We start from the raw sequence: 20,853 nt of genomic DNA on the forward strand, positions 1-20,853 counted from the left end.
GTAAAATATAAAACTATTTAAATGAAGTAAAATTTATGCTTAATATTTGTTGATGTTGTTGAGGATTACTATCCATGAGCTGGGAACTAACCTTATTTTATACATACAAAACTAAAATGTACAGTTGATAAGAGCTGAAAACTTCACTTTAGATCAGCCGGGTATGGAGACATATGCTTGTCATCCCAGCCCTTGTGAGGCAGCAGGAGGATTTGATTAAGGCCAGCTTGTACTACATAGCAACTTCTAGGCCAGCCTGGAATACACTGTGAAACCCTATTTCAAAAAAATTGTTTTTGAGTTTGATTTAAAAAATAAAATGATTAAGATTATTATGTTTAAGTTCTCCAGCCCCAAAGATTTACTATTTTTTAGAGAGGAACATGAGAGGCCATCTTTTTTGTTTTTTGTTTTTTTTTTTTTGTTTGTTTTTTAGACAGGGTCTGTCTCTCTATATAGTCCTGGCCGTCCTGGAACTAGGGAACTCACAGAGATCCTCCTGTCTCTGCCTCCTGATTGCTAAACTTAAAGGCATGAGCCACCATGACTGGCCTTAAGCCATGACTGGTTACAATGTTTTCTTAACCAGTTATTCTGAACCTTTGGAGAGCATTTAAGAGGACAGGCACATAAAAAACAAAGGAAAAACTAAAACTTGTTCTTGGGGGAAAATTGACCTATAGAAAACATTTTCAGCCAGGCAGTTAACCCCAGCATTCGGGAGGTAGAGTCAGGCGGATCTCTGTGAGTTCGAGGCCAGCCTGGGCTACCAAGTGAGTTCCAGGAAAGGCGCAAAGCTACACAGGGAAACCCTGTCTTGAAAAACCAGAAGAAAGAAAGAAAGAAAGAAGGAAGGAAGGAAGGAAGGAAGGAAGGAAGGAAGGAAGGAAGGAAGGAAGGAAGGAAGGAAGGAAGGAAGGAAGGAAGGAAGGAAGGAAGAAAACATTTTCATTCAGTTTGCAGGGTTCTACCCACCTAGCCTGCTTCTGACCTTGGGTTCTCGTAATTTTACCTTATAAGACTGGCATTAGATCATCTTGTGCCAGCTGCTACCATTTCAGTGTTTAGATTAAGCAAGCTGACATACATATGCTGGCATACACTGACACTGAGATTGCTTGGAGTATGCTTTCATTTTTATATGAAGGCAATGAATACAGCAAATTTTAACTTAACATTTCTTTATTTCAGCCCCAGTGCATTTAGTCAGATTTCTAGATTTGTATGAGAAACTGTTTTCATTGATGCCCTCTTTTCTGTACATTCCCATTCTGTACAGAAGCTGGGATGGAGGCATGCACACATGCTGTGTAACTGGTTTTTAAATTGGATTACATTGGAAAATACTTTTCCTTTCTTTTTTTCTTTGGTTTTCTCTTTGAGACAAGAGGCTTTGCTGTGTTGTACAAGTTGGCTTTGAACTCAGAATCCTTTGTCACACTCTTTCTTGGTACTGCCACTACAGATAATGTGCTACTCTGCCCTGCTGGAATTATTTCTGAATGTAGTATGTGATTTCAAAAAGTTTGAAACTCCCGGGGGTACAGGGGGTGGGGTGTGTATGTGTGGCAGGCAGCGCTGAAGTGATGACTCAGCAGTTAAAGGCTGTTTTTCCAGATGAACTGGGTTCAGTCCCCAGCACCTACATGGTCCCCAGCTCACAATAGTTTGTAACTGCAGTCCCAGGGAATCTCTTCTGGCTTCTGAAGGTACTTGCACTCATGGTACACATAGATATTCATGAAGCTAAAACATACATACATGCAAAGTATTAAAAAAACAAACTTTGAGCCAGGTGGTGGTGGTGCATGCCTTTAATCCCAGCACTCGGGAGGCAGAGCCAGGTGGATCTCTGTGAGTTTGAGGCCAGCCTGGTTTATAGAACAAGATCCAGGATCCAGGACAGGCACCAAAAATTACACTGAGAAACCCTGTCTGGAAAAAACAACAACAACAACACACACACACACACACAAAAAAAAAAAAAACCAAACAAACACACAAAACAAAACAAAACAAAAAAACCAAACAAACTTTGAAACCACACAGCTCTATTTCTATCAGCATTGGAAATAATTTGAATATCTGAATTGGCCTGAAACTTGAGATCTTCCTGTCTTAGCCTCTTGAGTATGGGAATTACAGACAGGTACCACCACCTCTATCTTCTATTAAGCTTTTGAGAGATGTTAGACCAGAGGAAAATGATTATATCTAATGTATGATTGCATTTACTAAAAAATGTTATGGTTCAGTGAGTATACTACCACATGGCATTTCATATTAATCTGTCTGATAACAGAAAGGTCTATTTCAAGTAACGCTAGCTATTCTGGTATTGTTTAGGGTAACCATTTGGGTTATTTCTGGTTTTCTCTAAAATATAGAACCAAAAGAAGTGGAGATTTTTATTACTTCAGAGAGAGCAGTGGTATATTTTTGACTTTTATTGTATAGATACTTACAAAGTTGACTACATTTCAGACGTTGAGTTACAGATGTCAACTCACTAGCTTTCTTTTGTTCTTCCATTTCCTTAAAGGTTTGGGCCCCATGGGATCCCTGTGACAGTATTTCCCAAAAGGGAATATAAGGATAAACCGGACGCCATGCAGCTCCAAAGTAACACATTCCAAGAAGGGATAGAAGTCAATCGGGAAGTGAATGGTGCTGTTCCCGAGGACCTTTCTCCAGTCCCTCCTCCTGAGCGCCTGTGGACTTCCAAACCACCTCCTCTCTTCCATGAAGGAGCACCTTATCCTCCCCCCTTGTTTATCAGGGACACATATAACCAATCAATACCTCAGCCACCTCCTCGCAAAATTAAGCGACCCAAACGAAAAATGTACAGGGAAGAACCCACTTCAATAATGAATGCGATTAAGCTACGGCCCAGGCAAGTCCTGTGTGATAAGTGTAAAAACAGTGTTGTTGCAGAAAAGAAGGAGATTAGGAAGGGTAGCAGTGACTCTTCTAGGTATGAAGATAAAAAACGGAGAAATGACAGTGTTGCTACTGTGAACAAAAAACTGAAAACTGACCATAAAGTGGATGGGAAAAACCAAAACGAAAGCCAGAGAAGAAATGCTGTGGTGAGGGTTTCCAACATTGCTCACAGCAGAGGCAGGGTAGTCAAAGTTTCTGCTCAGGCAAACACGTCAAAAGCTCAGTTAAGTACCAAGAAGGTGCTCCAGAGCAAGAACATGGATCATGCAAAAGCTCGGGAAGTATTGAAAATTGCCAAAGAAAAGGCACAGAAGAAGCAAAGTGAAACCTCTACTTCCAAAAACACACACTCGAAAGTCCATTTCACACGTCGCTATCAGAATCCTAGCTCAGGTTCCCTCCCACCTCGGGTGCGTTTAAAACCACAAAGGTACAGGAACGAAGAAAATGACTCTTCTCTGAAGACAGGACTGGAGAAAATTCGGAGTGGCAAGCTGGCCCCTAAGCCGCAGTCTCGCTGCACCTCCACCCGCTCAGCAGGTGAGGCCCCTTCAGAAAATCAGAGTCCCTCAGAAGGCCCGGAAGAGGCCACCAGTGAGGTTCAGGACACAAGCGAAGTATATGTGCCTGGTGAGCAGGAGGATCTGCAGACGGTGGGCCAAAAGGGCAGCAAAAGCAATCTCTCTGTTTACCTGACCCTAAATCAAGAGAAATCTGACTCTTGCAGTGCTTCAGTGTGTAGCATTGATAGCATGGATGATGTGAAATCCTCCAACTCGGAGTGTAGCTCTTCTGAGAGCTTTGTCTTTCCTCCAGGCAGTATGTGTGCACCTTCTACTTCCTCCTCTTCAAAGGAGGAGAAAAGTCTCAGCAATTCCTTGAAAATGAAAATCTTTTCCAAAAATGTCACTAAGTGTATCACACCAGATGGCAGGACCATATGTGTAGGGGACATTGTTTGGGCCAAGATATATGGCTTCCCATGGTGGCCAGCCCAAATTCTTACCATAACCGTGAGCCGGAAAGATAACGGCCTTTTAGCCCGACAGGAAGCTCGTATTTCATGGTTTGCATCTCCAACAACATCTTTCCTTGCTCTTTCACAACTCTCCCCCTTTCTAGAAAACTTCCAGTTACGCTTTAATAAGAAGAGAAAGGGTCTGTATCGCAGGGCTATCACAGAGGCAGCTAAGGCTGCTAAGCAGCTGACCCCTGAAGTGCGGTCTTTGTTGACACAGTTTGAAACGTGAACATGGACAGTAAGGTAGGCGAGAACCGCTGGAGCGGCACAGTTCCCTGGCTAGTTAGAAATCCTTTCCACCAGCTAGCTTGGCCAAACTGGAAAGAAGTTGCACTCAGTTGGCTTTTTATACTTATATAGCCATTTTTAGACTAAGAAGCTGAAAACTGAACATGCTGTCAAATTTTCTCTTAAGGAACTGAGATTTTTTAGCAGTATTTTCCAGTTTTGAAATCTAAAACCATCCTAAGGCACAGAAGCCATAGCCTCAAATGAAACTGAATTTTTGCAGGGACTGTTAATTGCCATTTTGTACTTATTGTATATATACACACACATATAAACTATCGCCTGTCACCATGTGACATGGGCTGCATATGGGGGGTTTAGTAAGGGCTGGTGAGCTGGGGACAGTGGATATTTAATGACTGCTTGTTTAATAATTAGTGAACACGTAGACTTTCTATGCACATAATGGTATAAACGTTTGATATTGGGTGTTGGACAAACTGAGATGCTTGCTATGACAAATTGGGATGCTTGCTGTTTAGTTATAGACCAGGCTGTATACATTGTCCAGTATTTAGAGTTAAAACTATTAAGACAGAACAGGCTTGAGTCACCACTCTTGTCTAATGGGAACATAACAAACTTCAGACTTTTGGTTGGGAAGTTTAGATAGGTTTTGTTTGGGTTATGTGAGTAGTTAAGTGCACATTTGGTCAGATTTCTCCTGACTGGCTGGTCCTAAATTTTTAGGACAGAGCCTTAGTAATTTACACTTTGTGAATTAATGTCATGTGTAATTGTTGCATTTTGGATGTACCTAATTTGATAATTTTGAAGAAGCATTTCCGTTTAAGGTAATCTGTTTGCAGGTCAGAAAATGAGAAAAATGTAATTGTGTAATTCATTGAAATGTAAAAAAAAAAAAAGTTGTAAATAAAATCAACTAAATCCAAATTATTTGTGTGTGTTTCTCAAAAAGCTTTGAACAGTTTAAAAATAGTAGAAAATTATTCAGGTGAGAAATCAAATTTAGCTTTCTCTTTACCCTGTTTGGGAATAATATCTGAGAATAGGTAAAATTCAAACAGCAAGAGGCTCTGTAGTAATGCCATCTGATAGAACTCTAGTCCCCACCAACCTCTCAGGAATGCTTTTTAAGTTTTTTCAATTTTAGCCTTAATAAGTGATCCCATGCTATAAAAACGAGGTAATCGGAGTTGGTCTGCTCTGTTTGGTCTTCTGCCTCAGATAGCACTGCGTTTGGGGCTAGTGGTCCGACTACGATGTGCATTTGAGAGAGTCTCACTCTATCACTCTGGCTGGCCAGGCTGATTGAGCTCAGAGTCATGCCTGCCTCTGTGTCTGCCTCCCCCATGTTGGGAAAGTGGTTTGCCTGTGGAGGCAGACGAATCTCAGAAATTAAGTTGCTTCCAAGATTTTTTAAATTTTTGTTTTTTAAATTTGACATAATTTCAGTTTGGTACTTATTTGAAATATATATATATTTTTTAAATTTCTAAAGTAGTCCAGTATGAGATATATTAGTTACTATGGAATTAATAATAAAGATTAATGAAATTTGGAAATTAGCTTCCTTAAGCTTGATACCTGATTATTTTTGGGAAAAAAAATAGAATATTTTTTGGGGAACTTAGTCAATGCTTTTTGATTTTAATAAACACACAATAAAAAAGGATGCATATTCTTTCCTGCAAACAGATACTGTTTAAAATGATCTGATTATGACAGGCTGAAAGTTCACCATATGATGGAGGGCTTATAAGGGAAATATCTTTCTAGGTTTTCTGAATATTTGTTTTAGATTAAAGTACTTATTTATTTGGGTATCTTTGAAAAATTGATTTAAGCAAGAGTCACCTAAAAGGTAATTTTAAAGCTTTGTGTAGTGATCTGGGCTATTTTGTTGTAATAGTGACTTTGAAAGTAGGTGTTGTTAATATAGTTAGATGCTTTGGCAAATGTTATCTTTATGGCATAAACCATTTGTGCTATTTCAGAAGCTACAAGGGAAATATAATCTGTGTTTATGGAGTATGTAAATAACATTCAGCTAGGTGTGGTGGTGCGTTCTATCAATCCTAGCATTTGAGAGATGGAGGCAAGAGGATTTGAGTGAGTTTGAGATTGCCCAGGCTACATAATGAGTTCCTGGTCAAAAAAATAACTGTACTTGGCAGTGTGTGCTGGTGCACATCTTTAGTCCTAGCAGACTGGTCATGTCTCTGAGTTTGAGGCCAGCCTGGTCTACAGAGTGAATTCTAGGCTACATAGTGAGAGACTTGTTTTTTTAAAAAATATTTCAATAGAGTTTCCCAAGCAAGGTGACTGTCTAGTGGCTAATGCAAGTGGAAATACAAAGTTTTCTCTGAGAAGATAAAGGGCACTTTTTGTATAGTGATAACCCAAGTGGGCAGTTTTTGGTTTGGTTTGTTTTCTCCCTGCAGAGAGAAAATTGACTTAGACAAATCTCCAAGGTAAGAAAATTGGCTAAAAGACAAGGCTGAGCAAGGGCAGAAACCAAGTGAGCAAGTTGTAAAAATGGTTTCTTTACACTTGTGTAGCTTGGTCTGTCTGTGGGGCCCCAGCAGTGGGATCAGGACCTCTCCATGGCTCATGAGCTGGCTTTTTGGAACCTATTTCCCATTCAGAGATGCCTCACCCAGCAAAGGGGGCGGGAGGAGAGCTTGGTCCTGCTTCAGTGCAATCTGACATCTTTGTAGACTCCCATGGGAGACCTGCCCCTTTCTGAGTGGAGAAGGAGTAGATGTGGGGGATAGATGGGAGGTGGGGGGAGGGAAAGGGAAGAGAGGAGGGAGGAGAAAAAAATTTTAAAAACGATGTCTTCAGAAATTTAAAACCTCAAAGCTGTGTTTTTCTTTTTCTTTTTTAGAGTTTGGGAAACAGGAAGTGTCCTGGTCTTTAGAAGAGAGGTGTATTCAATTCTAGTTTATTCCCACAGAACAAGAGACCTGTAGGGGAAAGTCTTGTGAAGGAGTTGGGGAGTCTAGGATTCACTGGTCTGAAATCTGTGACTTGGTTTGTCCCTAAATGTCTTGTTTCATGTATCCCAGGCTGACATCCAACTTACTACCTCCTGCCTCACTCTCATGCTGGGATTCCTGGTGTTTACCACTACACCCAGTTTATATGATGATGGGGATTGAACCCAGGCTTTTCTTTGTACTAGCCAGGCATTCTACTAACAGCTTCATCATCTCCAGTCTCCTAAGTGGTTTTGACGGATTTTTCTTTTTATTAAAGTTTGGAGCAGGATCTTACTACATAACCCAGGCTGGCCTTGGGCTCTTCTGTTTTGGTATTATAGGTATGCACCCACACATGTGGCTGGGAACAAAATGTTAGTGATGGTGATTGTAGCTTAGTACTAAGTGGAACAAACAGGAACTTTGGTCTGAAGACATTGTAGGTAGGCAACATGGGACTGATACTAAAATCAGCTTAGATGAATGTCCTAATAGGTCTGAGTTTTACTCCATTAAGAGAGGCTGTGCCCTTCTAAAGTTGGTTATTGAAGGAAACACATATTCAGACATTGCAAAGAACCAGTTTTCCTCTATACTGAATAACTGAGCAGAAATCAGAAATTTACAGTATACATTTAAAGTTAGATTTTCTCATCTAGTTTGTGAATGTTCTATGGTTTGTGCTGAATTGGTGGTACAATGACATGTCTAGAAAAGTTAGTAATGAAGGTTTTAGTTTAGGGATTTATGGTAAGTGATTCTTTCCAATAAGGAATTGGCCAGAGACAGTGAAGGTCATTTTCTTTCTTTCCGTTTTAAAAATTTTTTGTTTTCTGTTTTTTTGAGATAGAGTTTCTCTGTATAACCGCCCTGGCTGTCCTGGAACTCACATTGTAGACCAGGCTGGCCTTAAACTCACAGAGATCTGCTTGCCAGGATTAAAAGCATGCACCACCACCACCTGACTGTGCAGGTCATTTTCTAAGGAGGAACTAATCAGTTTTTGCTTTAGGGCTGTGCTAATATAGCTATTGACACTCTAATGTCGATATCCGGAATTGAGAGCTACCATTGGGCTGGTACCATTCCATTTCCTGCCAGGCCACAGTAAGTGGCCAAGCTGCCTTTACTATTTCTACCTGGTTCGGTCTTGAAAGGCTCTTACTGTGCTTCTACAGGTTATGTACGATTACTGTATTCAGGCTTTCATTCAGCCACAATTGCATTAATGAAAAAGTCACAGGGATAAATTATAGTTTTAGCAGAGTATTTGGGTATTTTTTCCATGATAATTGATTCCATAGTCAAAAAGGGGCACCATTTCAATTTGTCTTTGTGATGCTCCCCAGCTGGGATTTCCCTCTTACTTCCCCCATGTCTTTAGTTAAAAATAACTTTGTCTTATTAAAATGAATTATAATTTTATATATATTTAAATAGACATGACCTAAAATTTACCATTTTGGGGGCTGTTTGCTTCTTAGAGGATTTTGTTCTGTGGTCCAGGCTGGTTGGACAGGCAGTGTGGTTCTTCTGCCTCAGCTACTTGAGTATTGGGATCCTAGGCATGTGCCACCATACCGACTCTAAAGTTTTACCTTTTCCTATTCGTTAGATAGGGTCTCATTGTGTAGCCTTGCTATGTAGAGCATGTGTGGCCCCTGCCTTCCATCTTAAAACCATTTTAATCGTACAATTAAAAAAACTAATTTGCGCGTGTGTGCGTGCGTGCGTGCGTGTGTGTCTGTGTCTGTATGCATGCCACATGTACAAATGCCTTCAGAGGCTAAAAGAGGGTGTTAGAAGCCCTGGAGTAAGTTGTCGTGAGCCACCTGATGTAGGTGCTAAGAAATGAATAGCAGCAAACCTTTGGGACTCTAAGCCATCTCCTCAGCACCCAGCTGTACAGTTTTAAAAGGGGTTAAGTATTTATTGTGCGACCATGACCACTGTCCATCTGTAATCTGGAGGTTTTTGTTTTTCTTCTCATTTTGGTTTTTTGAAACTAGGTCAGTCGAGCCCAGGCTGGTTCCTAGCCCAGGACAATCATTGCCTCAAATGCTGGACTTTCGAGAGTGGCTTATAATCTTTTAATTGTGCTCAGAGTTGGTCCCGGGAATGCTTGCTTGTGGTGCTCCTTGCTGTGTAGCCGCAGTCCTACGTGAGGAGAGTCTCTAGCTAACCGTGCTAAAGGGCATTCATTACACTTAATGCCTTAGTAAAAACTCCATTCACCTACTAAGTAATTTTTAATTAATTAAAATTATCTTCTTCAAATAGTAACAACTGCTTGGATAATTTTTATGAATAATGGGGCCATTAAATGACTTTGATAATAATGGAGGTTGGACAGCTGGGTCAGCAGATGGAAGTGTATACTGTACCCAGCACCCACGTCAGGCAGCTCACCGCAGCCTGAAACTCCTGTCCCAGGGTATTGGACCCTGACTTCTGATTTCTGATGTATCAGGATTGTAGGCCTGCACTACTGTGCCCAGCTCTAGAGATGTGAAGACAAATTTGCAGTAGTTTTGTAGAAATTTTGTAAAAAGCAGGAATATGAGTCAGGAAGGTAAGCATCGGTTAAATAGGTTTGAGACCAGTCTGCACTACATGGATCTTTCTTAGAAGAAAAAAGGAAAGAAAGACCTCATAATTTCTATACAAGGAAAGTCAAGTCCTTCATAGTTGAAGTATATGGGACATGTTCTTGTTCTCTCTCTCTCTCTCTCTCTCTCTCTCTCTCTCTCTCTCTCTCTCTCCTCCCTCCCTCCCTCCCTCCCTCCCTCCCTCCCTCTCTCCCTCCCTCCCTCCCTCCCTCTGCCTCTGTGTGTGAAAGTTTGTAAGTTGTTAGTTTTTTGTTGTTTGAAACAAGGTCTCATGTAGCCTAGGCTGGCTTCAAACTTGACATTCTCTTGTCTCTGCCTTCTGTCTCTTGCGCCTGAGTGCTGTAATTACAGGCATGAGCTAGCACACTAGGCCTGGAGTGGTAGGCTTTTATGGTTATACTTTTTTCAAGAAGAAAAAAAAAATTTATGCTGGGCAATGGTGGCATACACCTTTAATCCCAGCATTCAGGAGGAAAAAGCAGGCAGATCTCTGAGTTCGAGGCTAGTCTGGTCTACAGAATTCTACGACAGCCAGGGCTATACAGAGAAAGCCTGTCTTAAAAAACAAAACATCAAATTATATTGTGTGGTAAATTTTAGCCAGAGTGTCTCTAACTGTTCAAGGTATTTTGCAATCATTGCTGTCTCTTATTTAGCACTCATGTAAGATTCTCTTAGAAGCTATTGAAGAAGCCTGGTGTGGAGACAGGAGAATCCTGATCTGAGGCTAGCCCAGGCTACATAGTAAGACTGACTTGCTTTGTGTGCCCCCATAAAAGCAAAACCAAATCAAACTATCGAAAGCCCAAGGAACGTATTTCCTCCCTCTGGAAAAATGAAATGGAAGCCTTTTGTTTGTAACTTACAGAGGTTGTTGATGTAGAAAAGTGAGCGTGCCATCCAGATGTGAATCAAGGAGCTACTAACAGTTGGATCGTAACAGTTCGCCATCGGCCGGGCTTGACAGCAGGCCGTTCTCAAACAAAGATATTGTTTTCCACTTCCTAAAAGTGTGAGCTCTTCGAGGCAGATGCCCTAGTCTGCTTTCTTTCTTTTTTTAAGATTTATTTATTTATTATGTATACAGCATGTATGACTGCAGGCCAGAAGAGGGCACCAGATCTCGTTACAGATGGTTGTGAGCCACCATGTGGTTGCTGGGAATTGAACTCAGGACCTCTGGAGGAGCAATCAGTGCTCTTAACCTCTGAGCCATCTCTCCAGCCCGCTAGTCTGCTTTCAATCTGTTCCTTACAAACAGTGCAGTCTTAGGCAGGTTACCTCAGTGTCATCATCTGTGAAATGGGCAGAATGAGTAGCACCACCTCAGGGTTTACGTCTTTAAAGCAATAGAAGAGTGCCTGGTACAAGGCCTGTGTAAATACTGTTCATATTACCAGCCACTTGTGTGTAGCAGAGAAACTTTATTTTGGTAGCTTTTAATACTATCTGTTAAACATTGTATACTTAGCATAAATGGAATGTTTTATTAAGTTTTTGTAATAGCACTGTTAATCACAGTAGCTAGAGGTAGCATATACTCCCTGGGAGTTTGGGTGGTTTTTGTTTTGTTTTGAGATTGGCCGTGAACTGTTGTTTTACCTCAGAGTTCTGAGATTACAGTTCTTGCCACCGTGTCTGGCTAAACTGGCTGGTTTTAGCTGGCATTTATGGAGGCTAACTATTGGAGGTCTTGGGAATTATGTATGAGCTATAGAAACCATTATTAAAGTTCATGAGAGTATCATATTTAATGTACTTGAGGACTATCCAGTACTCTCTCATTCTGCTCCCGGTAAGCATAGGCATAGGTGAAATGCTCACCTAGGGCTGGTGAGAAGGTGCAGTAGTTAAAGGAGCTTGCTGCCAAGCCCGGCAGTCTGAGTTTGATCTCTGGGGACAAGGGAGAAGGAGAGAACTGACAGCTGTCAAGTGTCCTCTGACCAGCACACACAGGCTCTTGTGTATGTACACGAAAGAAATGATCATCTCCTTGTCACTGAAGGAGGAAGACTGACTCAGACATGTAATCGGTCACCACCTCTAAATCCTCCACATTCTAAATCCTTTCCAGAGGTAGGAAAAGAATCTGAGCTTAGGTCTCCATGCAGCAGAGTCCTGTTTGGAGAGCCTTACAAAGGAGCTATAAGCTGCCCTTGTCACTTTGAAGTTGGCCCATCTGCACAGCTTCTGTATGTTCTTGGAGACTTGACATTTTAACAAGTGGACATCAGTTTACACATGTACTGAGTAGGAGATTGAATGTGGGTGTGCCATGGTCATAGTTCCCAGAGGATAGTCATTGTTACTCATGGTTCATTTTGAGATGCTGTTGATCACAAGTGGATGGTCAGTCCTTCTTTCCTCTCCAGTGTGTAGTGGAGGATCTGTCTGGTAGTGGTACGTCTTGATGTGAGTCCAAGTAACCTGGGAAGAACTCTGTGCTGTTTGTCTAAAGCTCAGACATGGAATCAATACTTACAAACCAGAATGTCGTCACTTCTGCATGTCATTCTTGCTCACATTGCATCATATTTGTATTGGAATTTATGAGTGTCTAGTGGAATCATAGGTCCATGCATATAGTCAGTATCTTTCACTTTTTCAGGCCAAGCTTTGCACTAAACATGGCCTCCTGTTCCTTGTTTCATTGATTCTACAAGGGTGATCGTGTACTTACCCTCTTCTGATTGGCTCCTTCATCTCTACTGCCCCTAGGAGAGCACCATTGTGAATGCAGGATTTATCTTAAAGGACAAAACAAGTAACTTCTGAGCTTGAGATCGCTGCCTTTTACTTCATCTCAGGCAGGGTTCCATGGCTCTTCCTAGTAGATAGCCTGCTTGGGTGCTAAGTTTCCAAAGAAAATTTGAAGACCCTGTGAAAGTATTGAGGGGAAGCTCATCTTCAGCATCAGCACCATGCTGCAGGCAGACTGTATTAGAACTGATGTGCTGAGGTTTTATGTAGCATTTTAAGAGCTGCTGTGGAAAAAACAAACAGGAAAGGGGAGCTCATCTCTGATCTTTCTCCTTGTTTACATAAAGTGAAAGGCCGATTCTCTTTTAAAAGTACAGTTATTTGGGGCTGGAGAGATAGCTTAGTATGGTTAAGAGCACTTGTTGCTCTTGCAGAGGCCTTGGGTTTGTTTCCCAGCACCCATATGTGACTCCAGTTGTAGGGGGGCCAATGCCACCTTCAGATTTCCATGGGCACCAGGCAGGCATGTGGTACACATATGTGCAGGCAAAATGCTCATTCACAAAAATCTTTGAGGAATTTATGCATGCATAGTCTATTTTGATCTTCTCCCCCTAACTGCTCCCAGATCCATCCACCAACTTCATGTCCTGTTTTTAAAATTTATTTTTATTGTAACCCTTGGTGTCCACTCACTGGAGCATGATTGACCTACTAGGGCTTTACCCTTAGAGAAAACCGACTGGTTTAGCGTGGTGGTGCACACCTTTAACCCCAGCACTGGGGAGGTAGAAGCAGGCTGATCTGAGTTCTGGGCAACCTGGTTTACGTAGCAAGTCCCAGGAAAGCCAGGGTCATGTAGAGGGACCCTGTTTCAAGAAACATGCACACACCAAGGGGGCGGGGAGGGGAAAACAAAAGTAACTCCCTCAGCGTCTGTCCACTGCCTTCAGCTCAGGTGGTGGTTGGAAGATGATCTCCGGAGCGTGATTGGACGTTCCCCAAAGCAAGCGGTAGTGCGTTGGCTCCTTTTCTGTGTGTAGTTGCTGTTGCTTCAGTTAACAGTCACTCAGATTCTGATGTAAAACCTTACTACTATTGAACCTCTAAACTAGAATTCAGAGGTAATTGTCTTTCTGCACTGGGCTTTTCAGTGTCGGGACAGCTTACATTAGAAGTTTTTATACTTTACAACTCTGCTGCTTCTGATCTGGAATTTGAATTAATTTATTGAGACAAGTCCTCACTGTGTGGCTCTGGCTGTCCAGCAACTTGCTATGTAGACCACGCTTGCGTGGAATGCAGAGGTCCACCTGCCTTTGCTTTTGCTGAGATTTAAGGTTATGCATAGCGATGCCCTGCCTGATTGTGATTTCTTTTTTCTTTCTATTTTTTTCTTTTTTTAAGTTTTTCAAGACAGGTTTTCTCTGTGTATTCTTGGCTATCCTGGAACTCTCTGTAGACCAGGCTGGCCTTGAACTCATAGGCATCCAACTGCCTCTGTCTCTTGAGTGCTGGGATGAAAGGCGTGTGCCACCACTGCCTGGCTCTGATTATGAATTTTAATAGAAAATAATAATAATAAGTGAATGACCCCAGAGCTGGCTGTGTTGATAGAAGTAAGTATGCAATCAAATACCTTTAAAAATAAAACTGAAAGCACAATGTGCTGGCTCATGCCTGCAGTCCCAGCACCTAGAAAACCAAGGCAGGAGTTTGAGGCTAGCCTGGCCTACACAGAGTTCTAGACCAGCCCCAGGCTGTGGTGTAAGACCCTGCCTCAAAGCAAAACAAGTCTTTTTTTTTTTTTTTTTTTTTTTTTTTTTTTTTTTTTTTTTTGGTTTTTTTCGAGACAGGGTTTCTCTGTGTAGCTTTGCGCCTTTCCTGGAGCTCACTTGGTAGCCCAGGCTGGCCTCGAACTCACAAAGATCCGCCTGGCTCTGCCTCCCGAGTGCTGGGATTAAAGGCGTGCGCCACCACGCCCGGCTGCAAAACAAGTCTTAAAATAGTAGTTTTTCATTTGAATTACGTTCAACATTTAAGGTTCTGTTCTCAGAAAGCTTATCATGTTAAAAAAACGTTCTTTTCAGCCAATTAGAACCGGAAGCTATGCAAGGGCGATCATTAATGTTCAAGGAGAAAGGGCTTTTGATGGTCTTTGAGCTTCCGAATGATGTAATATGTGTGAGGTGAAAACTTAAGCCCTCTGGACCATCCAGATTGAGACTGCTCTGAGAACAGGTTAGTGTTAGATGCTAAGCTTTTTTTTTCCCCCCTCAGGGACATAAAATGTGAGGTAGCATTTTCTCTTTCATTTGTAGGGCATCTTGCCAGGTTACATTCTGCACCTAATGGGATGTGCACACAAGAGTGCCCTCTCCTGACCATGGTTGGGATACCCACGTGGCTATCAAGACTCTGCAGGAGCAAAGCTTTGTTGTCTGAGGCCAGCAAGTTATCCAGAAGAAACCCATTAGGAAGATTCAAATTAATTTTGGTCTTTTTAAATTTTTTTTTTTGTAAGATGGATTAAAAAGAACTCAACTGACTGCTCTATTTTTGTTAACTTGGTTTTTTCTACCATAGGTCTCAACAAATGGCAGCTATTACATCAGACAGTGACGAGTCCTGCTGCTCCCTTACAGTGTCTGACAGACCACTGTGGATTCAGACTGGGAGCATTGAAGTTAACAGTGAAGCGGGCAGGTCTGTCTGTCTTAAGCCCTGCCACGAAGTGAAGAGGGCACCATATCATCACTTAACCATCCCTGAAGTAGATTAGACTAGCCTTCAAAAGACTCATTAGTTTCCTCTTAACTTTTCATTGACCTTGGTAGCTGGGTATACTTCCTCTAGGTAATCATTTCCAGGAACCAAAAGCTAGTTTTCCTGTGAGCATCTATCTGTATTGAGAGCAGCCTTGCGGTGGGAATCAAACATTTACATTTAGGCTTATGTTAGATGGTAACTGATTGTTCCTGGTTATTTTTTCAGTTTCAATCTTTGTTGCATTAACTTCTTCATTACTTACTGCTGCATGTGTAAGACCATAGGTGATGGGAATGTGACTCAGTTGGTAGAGTACCTTTGTCAACTTCTACAAAGTTCTGAGTTCATCCCCAGCACTGAGTGAACCAGACATGGTGACACATGCCTGTTAATCCTAGCACTCAGGAGGTGGAGACAGGAAGGTCAGAAGCTCAAGATCATCCTCATCTGCTCTAGTGAGTCTGAGGAAAGCCTAGGATACCTGAGAATCCGCCTTTAAAAAGAGAAAAAAAAAATGTGTAAGAATGTGTATGTGGCCAGGCATGATGGACCATGCCTTTAATCCCAGCACTCGAGAGGCAGAGGCAAGTGGATCTCTGTGAGTTCGAGGCCAGCCTGATCTACATAGTGAATTCCAGGATAGCCAGGGCTACATAGTGAGACCTTTTTTTTTTAAAGAAAAAAAAAAACAAAAAAGAAAAGAAAAAAGAATATGTATGTGGGGCCTAGTGTGGTGGTACTTGGCTTTAATCTCAGCACTCTTGGAGGCAGAGGCAGGTGGATCTCCAAGTATAAGGCCAGCCTGGTCTACATAGGGAATTCCAAGATAGCCAGGTCTACATAGTAAGACCATGTCTCCAAAAAGAAAAAGAGACAAACGTATGGATGTGAATGCTTAGTAAATAAATCTTAAAACTCATTGTCATTTACAAAAGGTGAGTCGGAACTTTAAAGGTGGTAAGATAGGATCAAAATATGGTTGTAATCTATTTCTGTATATGACTTAATGGACAGTGTATAAAATTGTTTGATTTTGGACTCTTACATGGTGGGAAAAGTTTAGGGATTTTGGTTCCTTTTGAACTTATTATTTTATGTTTTGTTGTTTCTGTCTATTACATTTATTTTTTTTTTTGTGTGTGTGTATGTGTATGAGAGAGAGACTATATGCCAGATGTGTGTGCTTGAAAGCCAGAAGAGAGCTTTAAATCTGGACTGGAGTTGCAGGTAGTTGGGAGCTACTTGATGTGGATGTTGGGAACAGAACTCAGGCTCTTTGTAACAGTGATAATGTACTCTTAACACTGAGTTATGTCTCTAGCTCCTAAATTTACCTTTAATTACTTTCTTTGAAAAAGTATTTAGTCTTCTGGATAGGGGATATACCAGGGTTATTTGACCTGCTGTTTGTGCAGCTTCTGGAGAATTGTATCATTGCATATGAACTGTAGCCTTGATATTGGTTCAAAGTGAGACATTTGGCATTGAATATGGTGTAAAAAGTTTGGACTCTGACCTAAATAGGCATGGTAGCCACCTTAATATAATCTGTTGAGTGGGTAGAACTTTTGGTTTTCGGTACTTCGCGTAGGAGTCCTTGGCTTTCTTGTTTTGGTCTTCAACTGAACTCCAGTAAGCCTTACATTAAAACCAGATTTTGAAAGGCACAGTTGGTCCCCTTTCTCCTTAAAAGGGTACATTCACTTCCGAAGTTCTTTGGGAGTCTGACTGTTAACTGTTGCAGTCATGTTAGCCAGCCATTTCATTTTCAGGAAGTTGAATTTTCAATCAGCATTAATCATCCTTATTTACAGAAGCAACAAGTACATGGGTCCTTCACCTTGAGCTTTGCAGTATTTTGGCTAGAAGTCATTTTTCATTACTTGAAAGACACATGACAGAATGCCCTGTGAAGTTTATTTTATAAGCTCTGACCCAGGGCCTACATGATCAGAGCAAATGAACCATGGCAACACTGGGAAGTTAATATAAAATCAAGTCTGTCAAATCATGGGAAAGATCTGACTTTGATGCATGTGATAAATATTGGGAAAGATAAGTGCTTTTTTTCTTTCTGTATTATGTGTTTGTTTTATCATTCCGTTAAAACAGCATTATCTTTGGTTTAAAAATATATTTGATTCAAAGATTATCTTTCCTGGGTCTGGAGCTCCAGTTTTGAGGGCATAGCTAAAGCCTGGAGGGTAGTGGGCACCCACTACTTTGCATGTTAACTGTTTGCTAACGTTGGGCAGGCTGACCCTGCTGCATGGCAGTGCTCCCTGTAAGCCACTATGTCTACCATTTGTGCCTGGGGGCCTGCCTTTGCTCAGAAGTCTACTAAAGATTGCCTTGTTGGTGGCCAGGTGTAATAAAGGGCACGACTGGTCAGTGCACTGAAGTGGTCTAGTAACAAAATAGTACTTTCGTTGTCTTCTGATGTGTCTGATAATCCCCCCCCCCAGTCTCCTCATGGCTTTGTGTAAATAGTACACAGCTCTATAGCTGATTTTTAATGCCACTTGATTCTGTGTCTAAATTTGCTTAAGACTGAGCAACTAGCTTTGATGGTGTATACATTAATCCCAGCACTCAGGAGATAGAGACAAGGAATATCAGGAGTTCAAGGTAAGCCTTGACTGTATAGTGAGTTTGAGGTGATCCTGGGCTACAAGAGACCCTGTCTCAAAAAAAGGGAAAGGGGTGGGGCCTTTAATCCCAGTAGGGAAGGCACAGGCAGGCAGGCAGGCAGTCCTCCATGAGTTCCAGACAAGGCAGAGTTCCATGGTGAGACTTCTCTAAAAGAATATTTCAAAGAGACTGCAGGGTAACTGTGCCAGGGAAAGGCTGGTGTGTCCTAGGAGTCTATCTCTGCTGCTTTGATGTATTGTAACTTAGAAATAGCAGCATGTATTTTTTTAATTTAGAAATAGCAACATAAAAAAGTTGGTCCACGCCTTTAATCCCAGCACTCTGGAGGCAGAGGCAGGTGGATCTCTGTAAGTTGAGTTCCAGGACAACTAGGACTACAAAAAGGAACCCTGCCTTGAAAAAATAAACAAACAAAAGAAAAAAAAAAGTCAAAATTCTCCTGCAAATATTCCTAAGCAAAGTACTCAGGTAGTAGCCATGTGTGCTGGAATTTGGTCAGATGTGCTCAGATAAAATACACAATGCTTCTACTGGTCTAGATTGGCAGTAAGCTGTATTTAAAAAGTCAAATATCTGATTTAAAAGAAATGTGCTGTGATCCCACGATTGGTAGGGCTTCTTTTTCTCACATGTTACCTGTGCTTAACTGCATTTATTTTCTTCCTTTTGTTTTTTGTATTTCAGCACAAAGACATTAACAGACCACTGCTTTCTTGGGCGTGTACCACAGTGGCAGAACAAGAGCATCGGGACTGGATGAGATTGGAGTTTGGAGCTGCACTAAGAAGTAAAGGTTAAAGCAGTGGCTCGCACCAGTCATCTATACGGGGCACTTGCAGAGTAGACTGAATGCAAGAAAAGGTATTAGGGAATATTTTATATATGTAAAAGAAACAGACTGCTGCAATAAATTATGCATGAGGCAAGGAGAGAAGTGATATGAACATGTGCAGGATGCACTCAAGTGTGATGCGGAAGAATCACTGACAGTAGCTTTTTTTGAATGTGAACAGTAGTTTGGACAGGCCTGCCAGGCATGGGATGGTGCAGAAATGTGGAATTGTTTTGCATACTTAACATTTGTGCTTTCCCCAAGGATTACGTTTATCAGTTCAGAAGTGAGCAGAGGTGTGTTTAAAATGGTGCTCCTGTGAAACAGCATGGTCACATGTGCTGAGGCCAGTGTTTCCTTCAGGTGCCCTAGAAACAAGAGGAAGATGAGCTGACATCCTGCTGAAAGGATGGCTAAGTGCCCCACCCCACCCACAAGTCAAATGTGGATCTTCTCTTTCTTTTAATAAAACAGGGCTGTATTATCTTGAATATATGTTTGCTTGTTAGAGCATATTAAGATGTATTTATTTGCCACTAGTATTTAACATTTTGTGCACATTTCCATAACTACTTTCTTACCTTTTCATATTTTGACTCCCAAGTGGATAGGCTAGTGTTGATCTTGGAATGAAATCATACACTCCCAAGAACTAGCTCATAATTCTCCTGAGCTGGACAGGCTTTTATTATCGCCTCTCCCTTGCTGAGTGATGCTGTTCAGAAAAGGTGACAGCATCAGTGTTGATCTGGACCTCTTTCCACAGGAAGAAGCCCTCACTTCTTAGTGCAGGACGCCTTCCAGGTGTCAGAGAAGACTTGGCCCTGGGGGACAAGTGGCAGAAACAGATCCTTGAAAACAACCTAAACTTTTGGTGCATGGAACATGAATTCTTAATAGAGACCACAGATTTTCCTTGTCTTTGCTTAAATACATATTATGAAAATCCTTAATTTTTCTTGTTTAATGAATGGAGAACACATGAGAAAATCAGATGGACCTGTTAGTACTACATTTTTAAAGCATTTTATATTTGATGGTGCCGTAATTTTAATAATAAAACTGAAGATTTTTAGTGGCAATACTGATTTATTTTTTAAACCAGAAAGATAACACCATATTGATTACTTACTACAAAAAGAAAAAAAGAAAAAAAAAGCCAAAATAAAAAAAAGAAACTAACTCACAAAACTCATTCAAAGCAACACAACAGATGAACGAGCACTTGGCTCAAGAGTTCACTTTCTGTGATCTTTCTGTTTGGGTGAGATTACCCAACAGTCCATTGCTCAGGATTAGCAAATGCTCTGGGTGGGATTTTTAGATTGTTTAATATTACCTGACTGTGATTTGATTTATAACTTAAGAAGAAAAGCCGGGTAGTCTGGAGTCTAGTGAGCTTAATTGAGATCCTAACACACTGCAAATGCTGGGAAGTCCTGACTGCATTTTACAATAATCTCTTTGGAGACTTCCACATCATGACGTCATCTTATCAGATGGGCTCAGGAACTCTAACAGCAGGGAGCTGTGGAGAAGACTTGAAGCACGGCTCCAGGCTCTGGGGTCATCTTGTCTTAGACCCCCAACACCAGCAGTAACTTTTATGCTCACTCAGGAACCAGGTGTCTCCCAAGCCATGTGGAACATGCATGGGTTGTATCAGGAAGACCTTTAAGCTTTAGTAATCTATTTGTAGAGTGATGGAATTGACCAAAAAATATTAATATTAAGAAGGCAAAAGCACTGGGAGAGATCAGGTTTTAAGAATCTACATATTTTTTTCTTCATGACAAATCCTTAAAGGCATTTTATTACAAACTAGATTTTCATTAAAAAAAAAAAAAAAGACACTTGGTGGTATTTAAAATCTAGACCTACCATGTTACAACTTCATTTTTACTGCTTTAGTTGCTTAATATTTAAGCTCTGCTTCATGCTACCTTTTGTCTGTATTTCAAATCTTCACAGGCCTATTTCATTTGTAGACTTGAACGATACATTGTTTCTCACCTTCCATCTGCTCAGAGTTAAATGTTAAAGAATGTTGTGTAACGTTATCCAATAAAGTCTTTGATTTTTTTTATTTAA

The 20,853-nt window shown here is 41.1% G+C and overlaps 1 protein-coding gene across 6 annotated transcripts in view; it reads left to right on the plus strand.

The window, feature by feature from the left end:
• Pwwp2a (PWWP domain containing 2A) overlaps positions 1–20,853 on the plus strand; it is a 41,641-nt gene extending 20,788 nt beyond the window's left edge. For 4 of the 6 annotated variants that reach the window (XM_076578183.1, XM_076578185.1, XM_042283857.2 and 1 more), the window contains one exon: positions 2,543–7,863. In XM_076578183.1, the coding sequence (XP_076434298.1) occupies positions 2,543–4,196 (1,654 nt within the window). In that variant the 3' untranslated portion in view covers positions 4,197–7,863. Of the gene's footprint in view, positions 1–2,542; positions 7,864–15,095; positions 15,216–18,614 lie in introns of those variants that run through there. The other 2 variants (XM_076578184.1, XM_076578186.1) reach the window with 2 other exon arrangements.

This window comes from Peromyscus maniculatus, chromosome 8 (genome assembly GCF_049852395.1).
Source record: "Peromyscus maniculatus bairdii isolate BWxNUB_F1_BW_parent chromosome 8, HU_Pman_BW_mat_3.1, whole genome shotgun sequence".
Taxonomy (NCBI): Eukaryota; Metazoa; Chordata; class Mammalia; order Rodentia; family Cricetidae; genus Peromyscus; species Peromyscus maniculatus.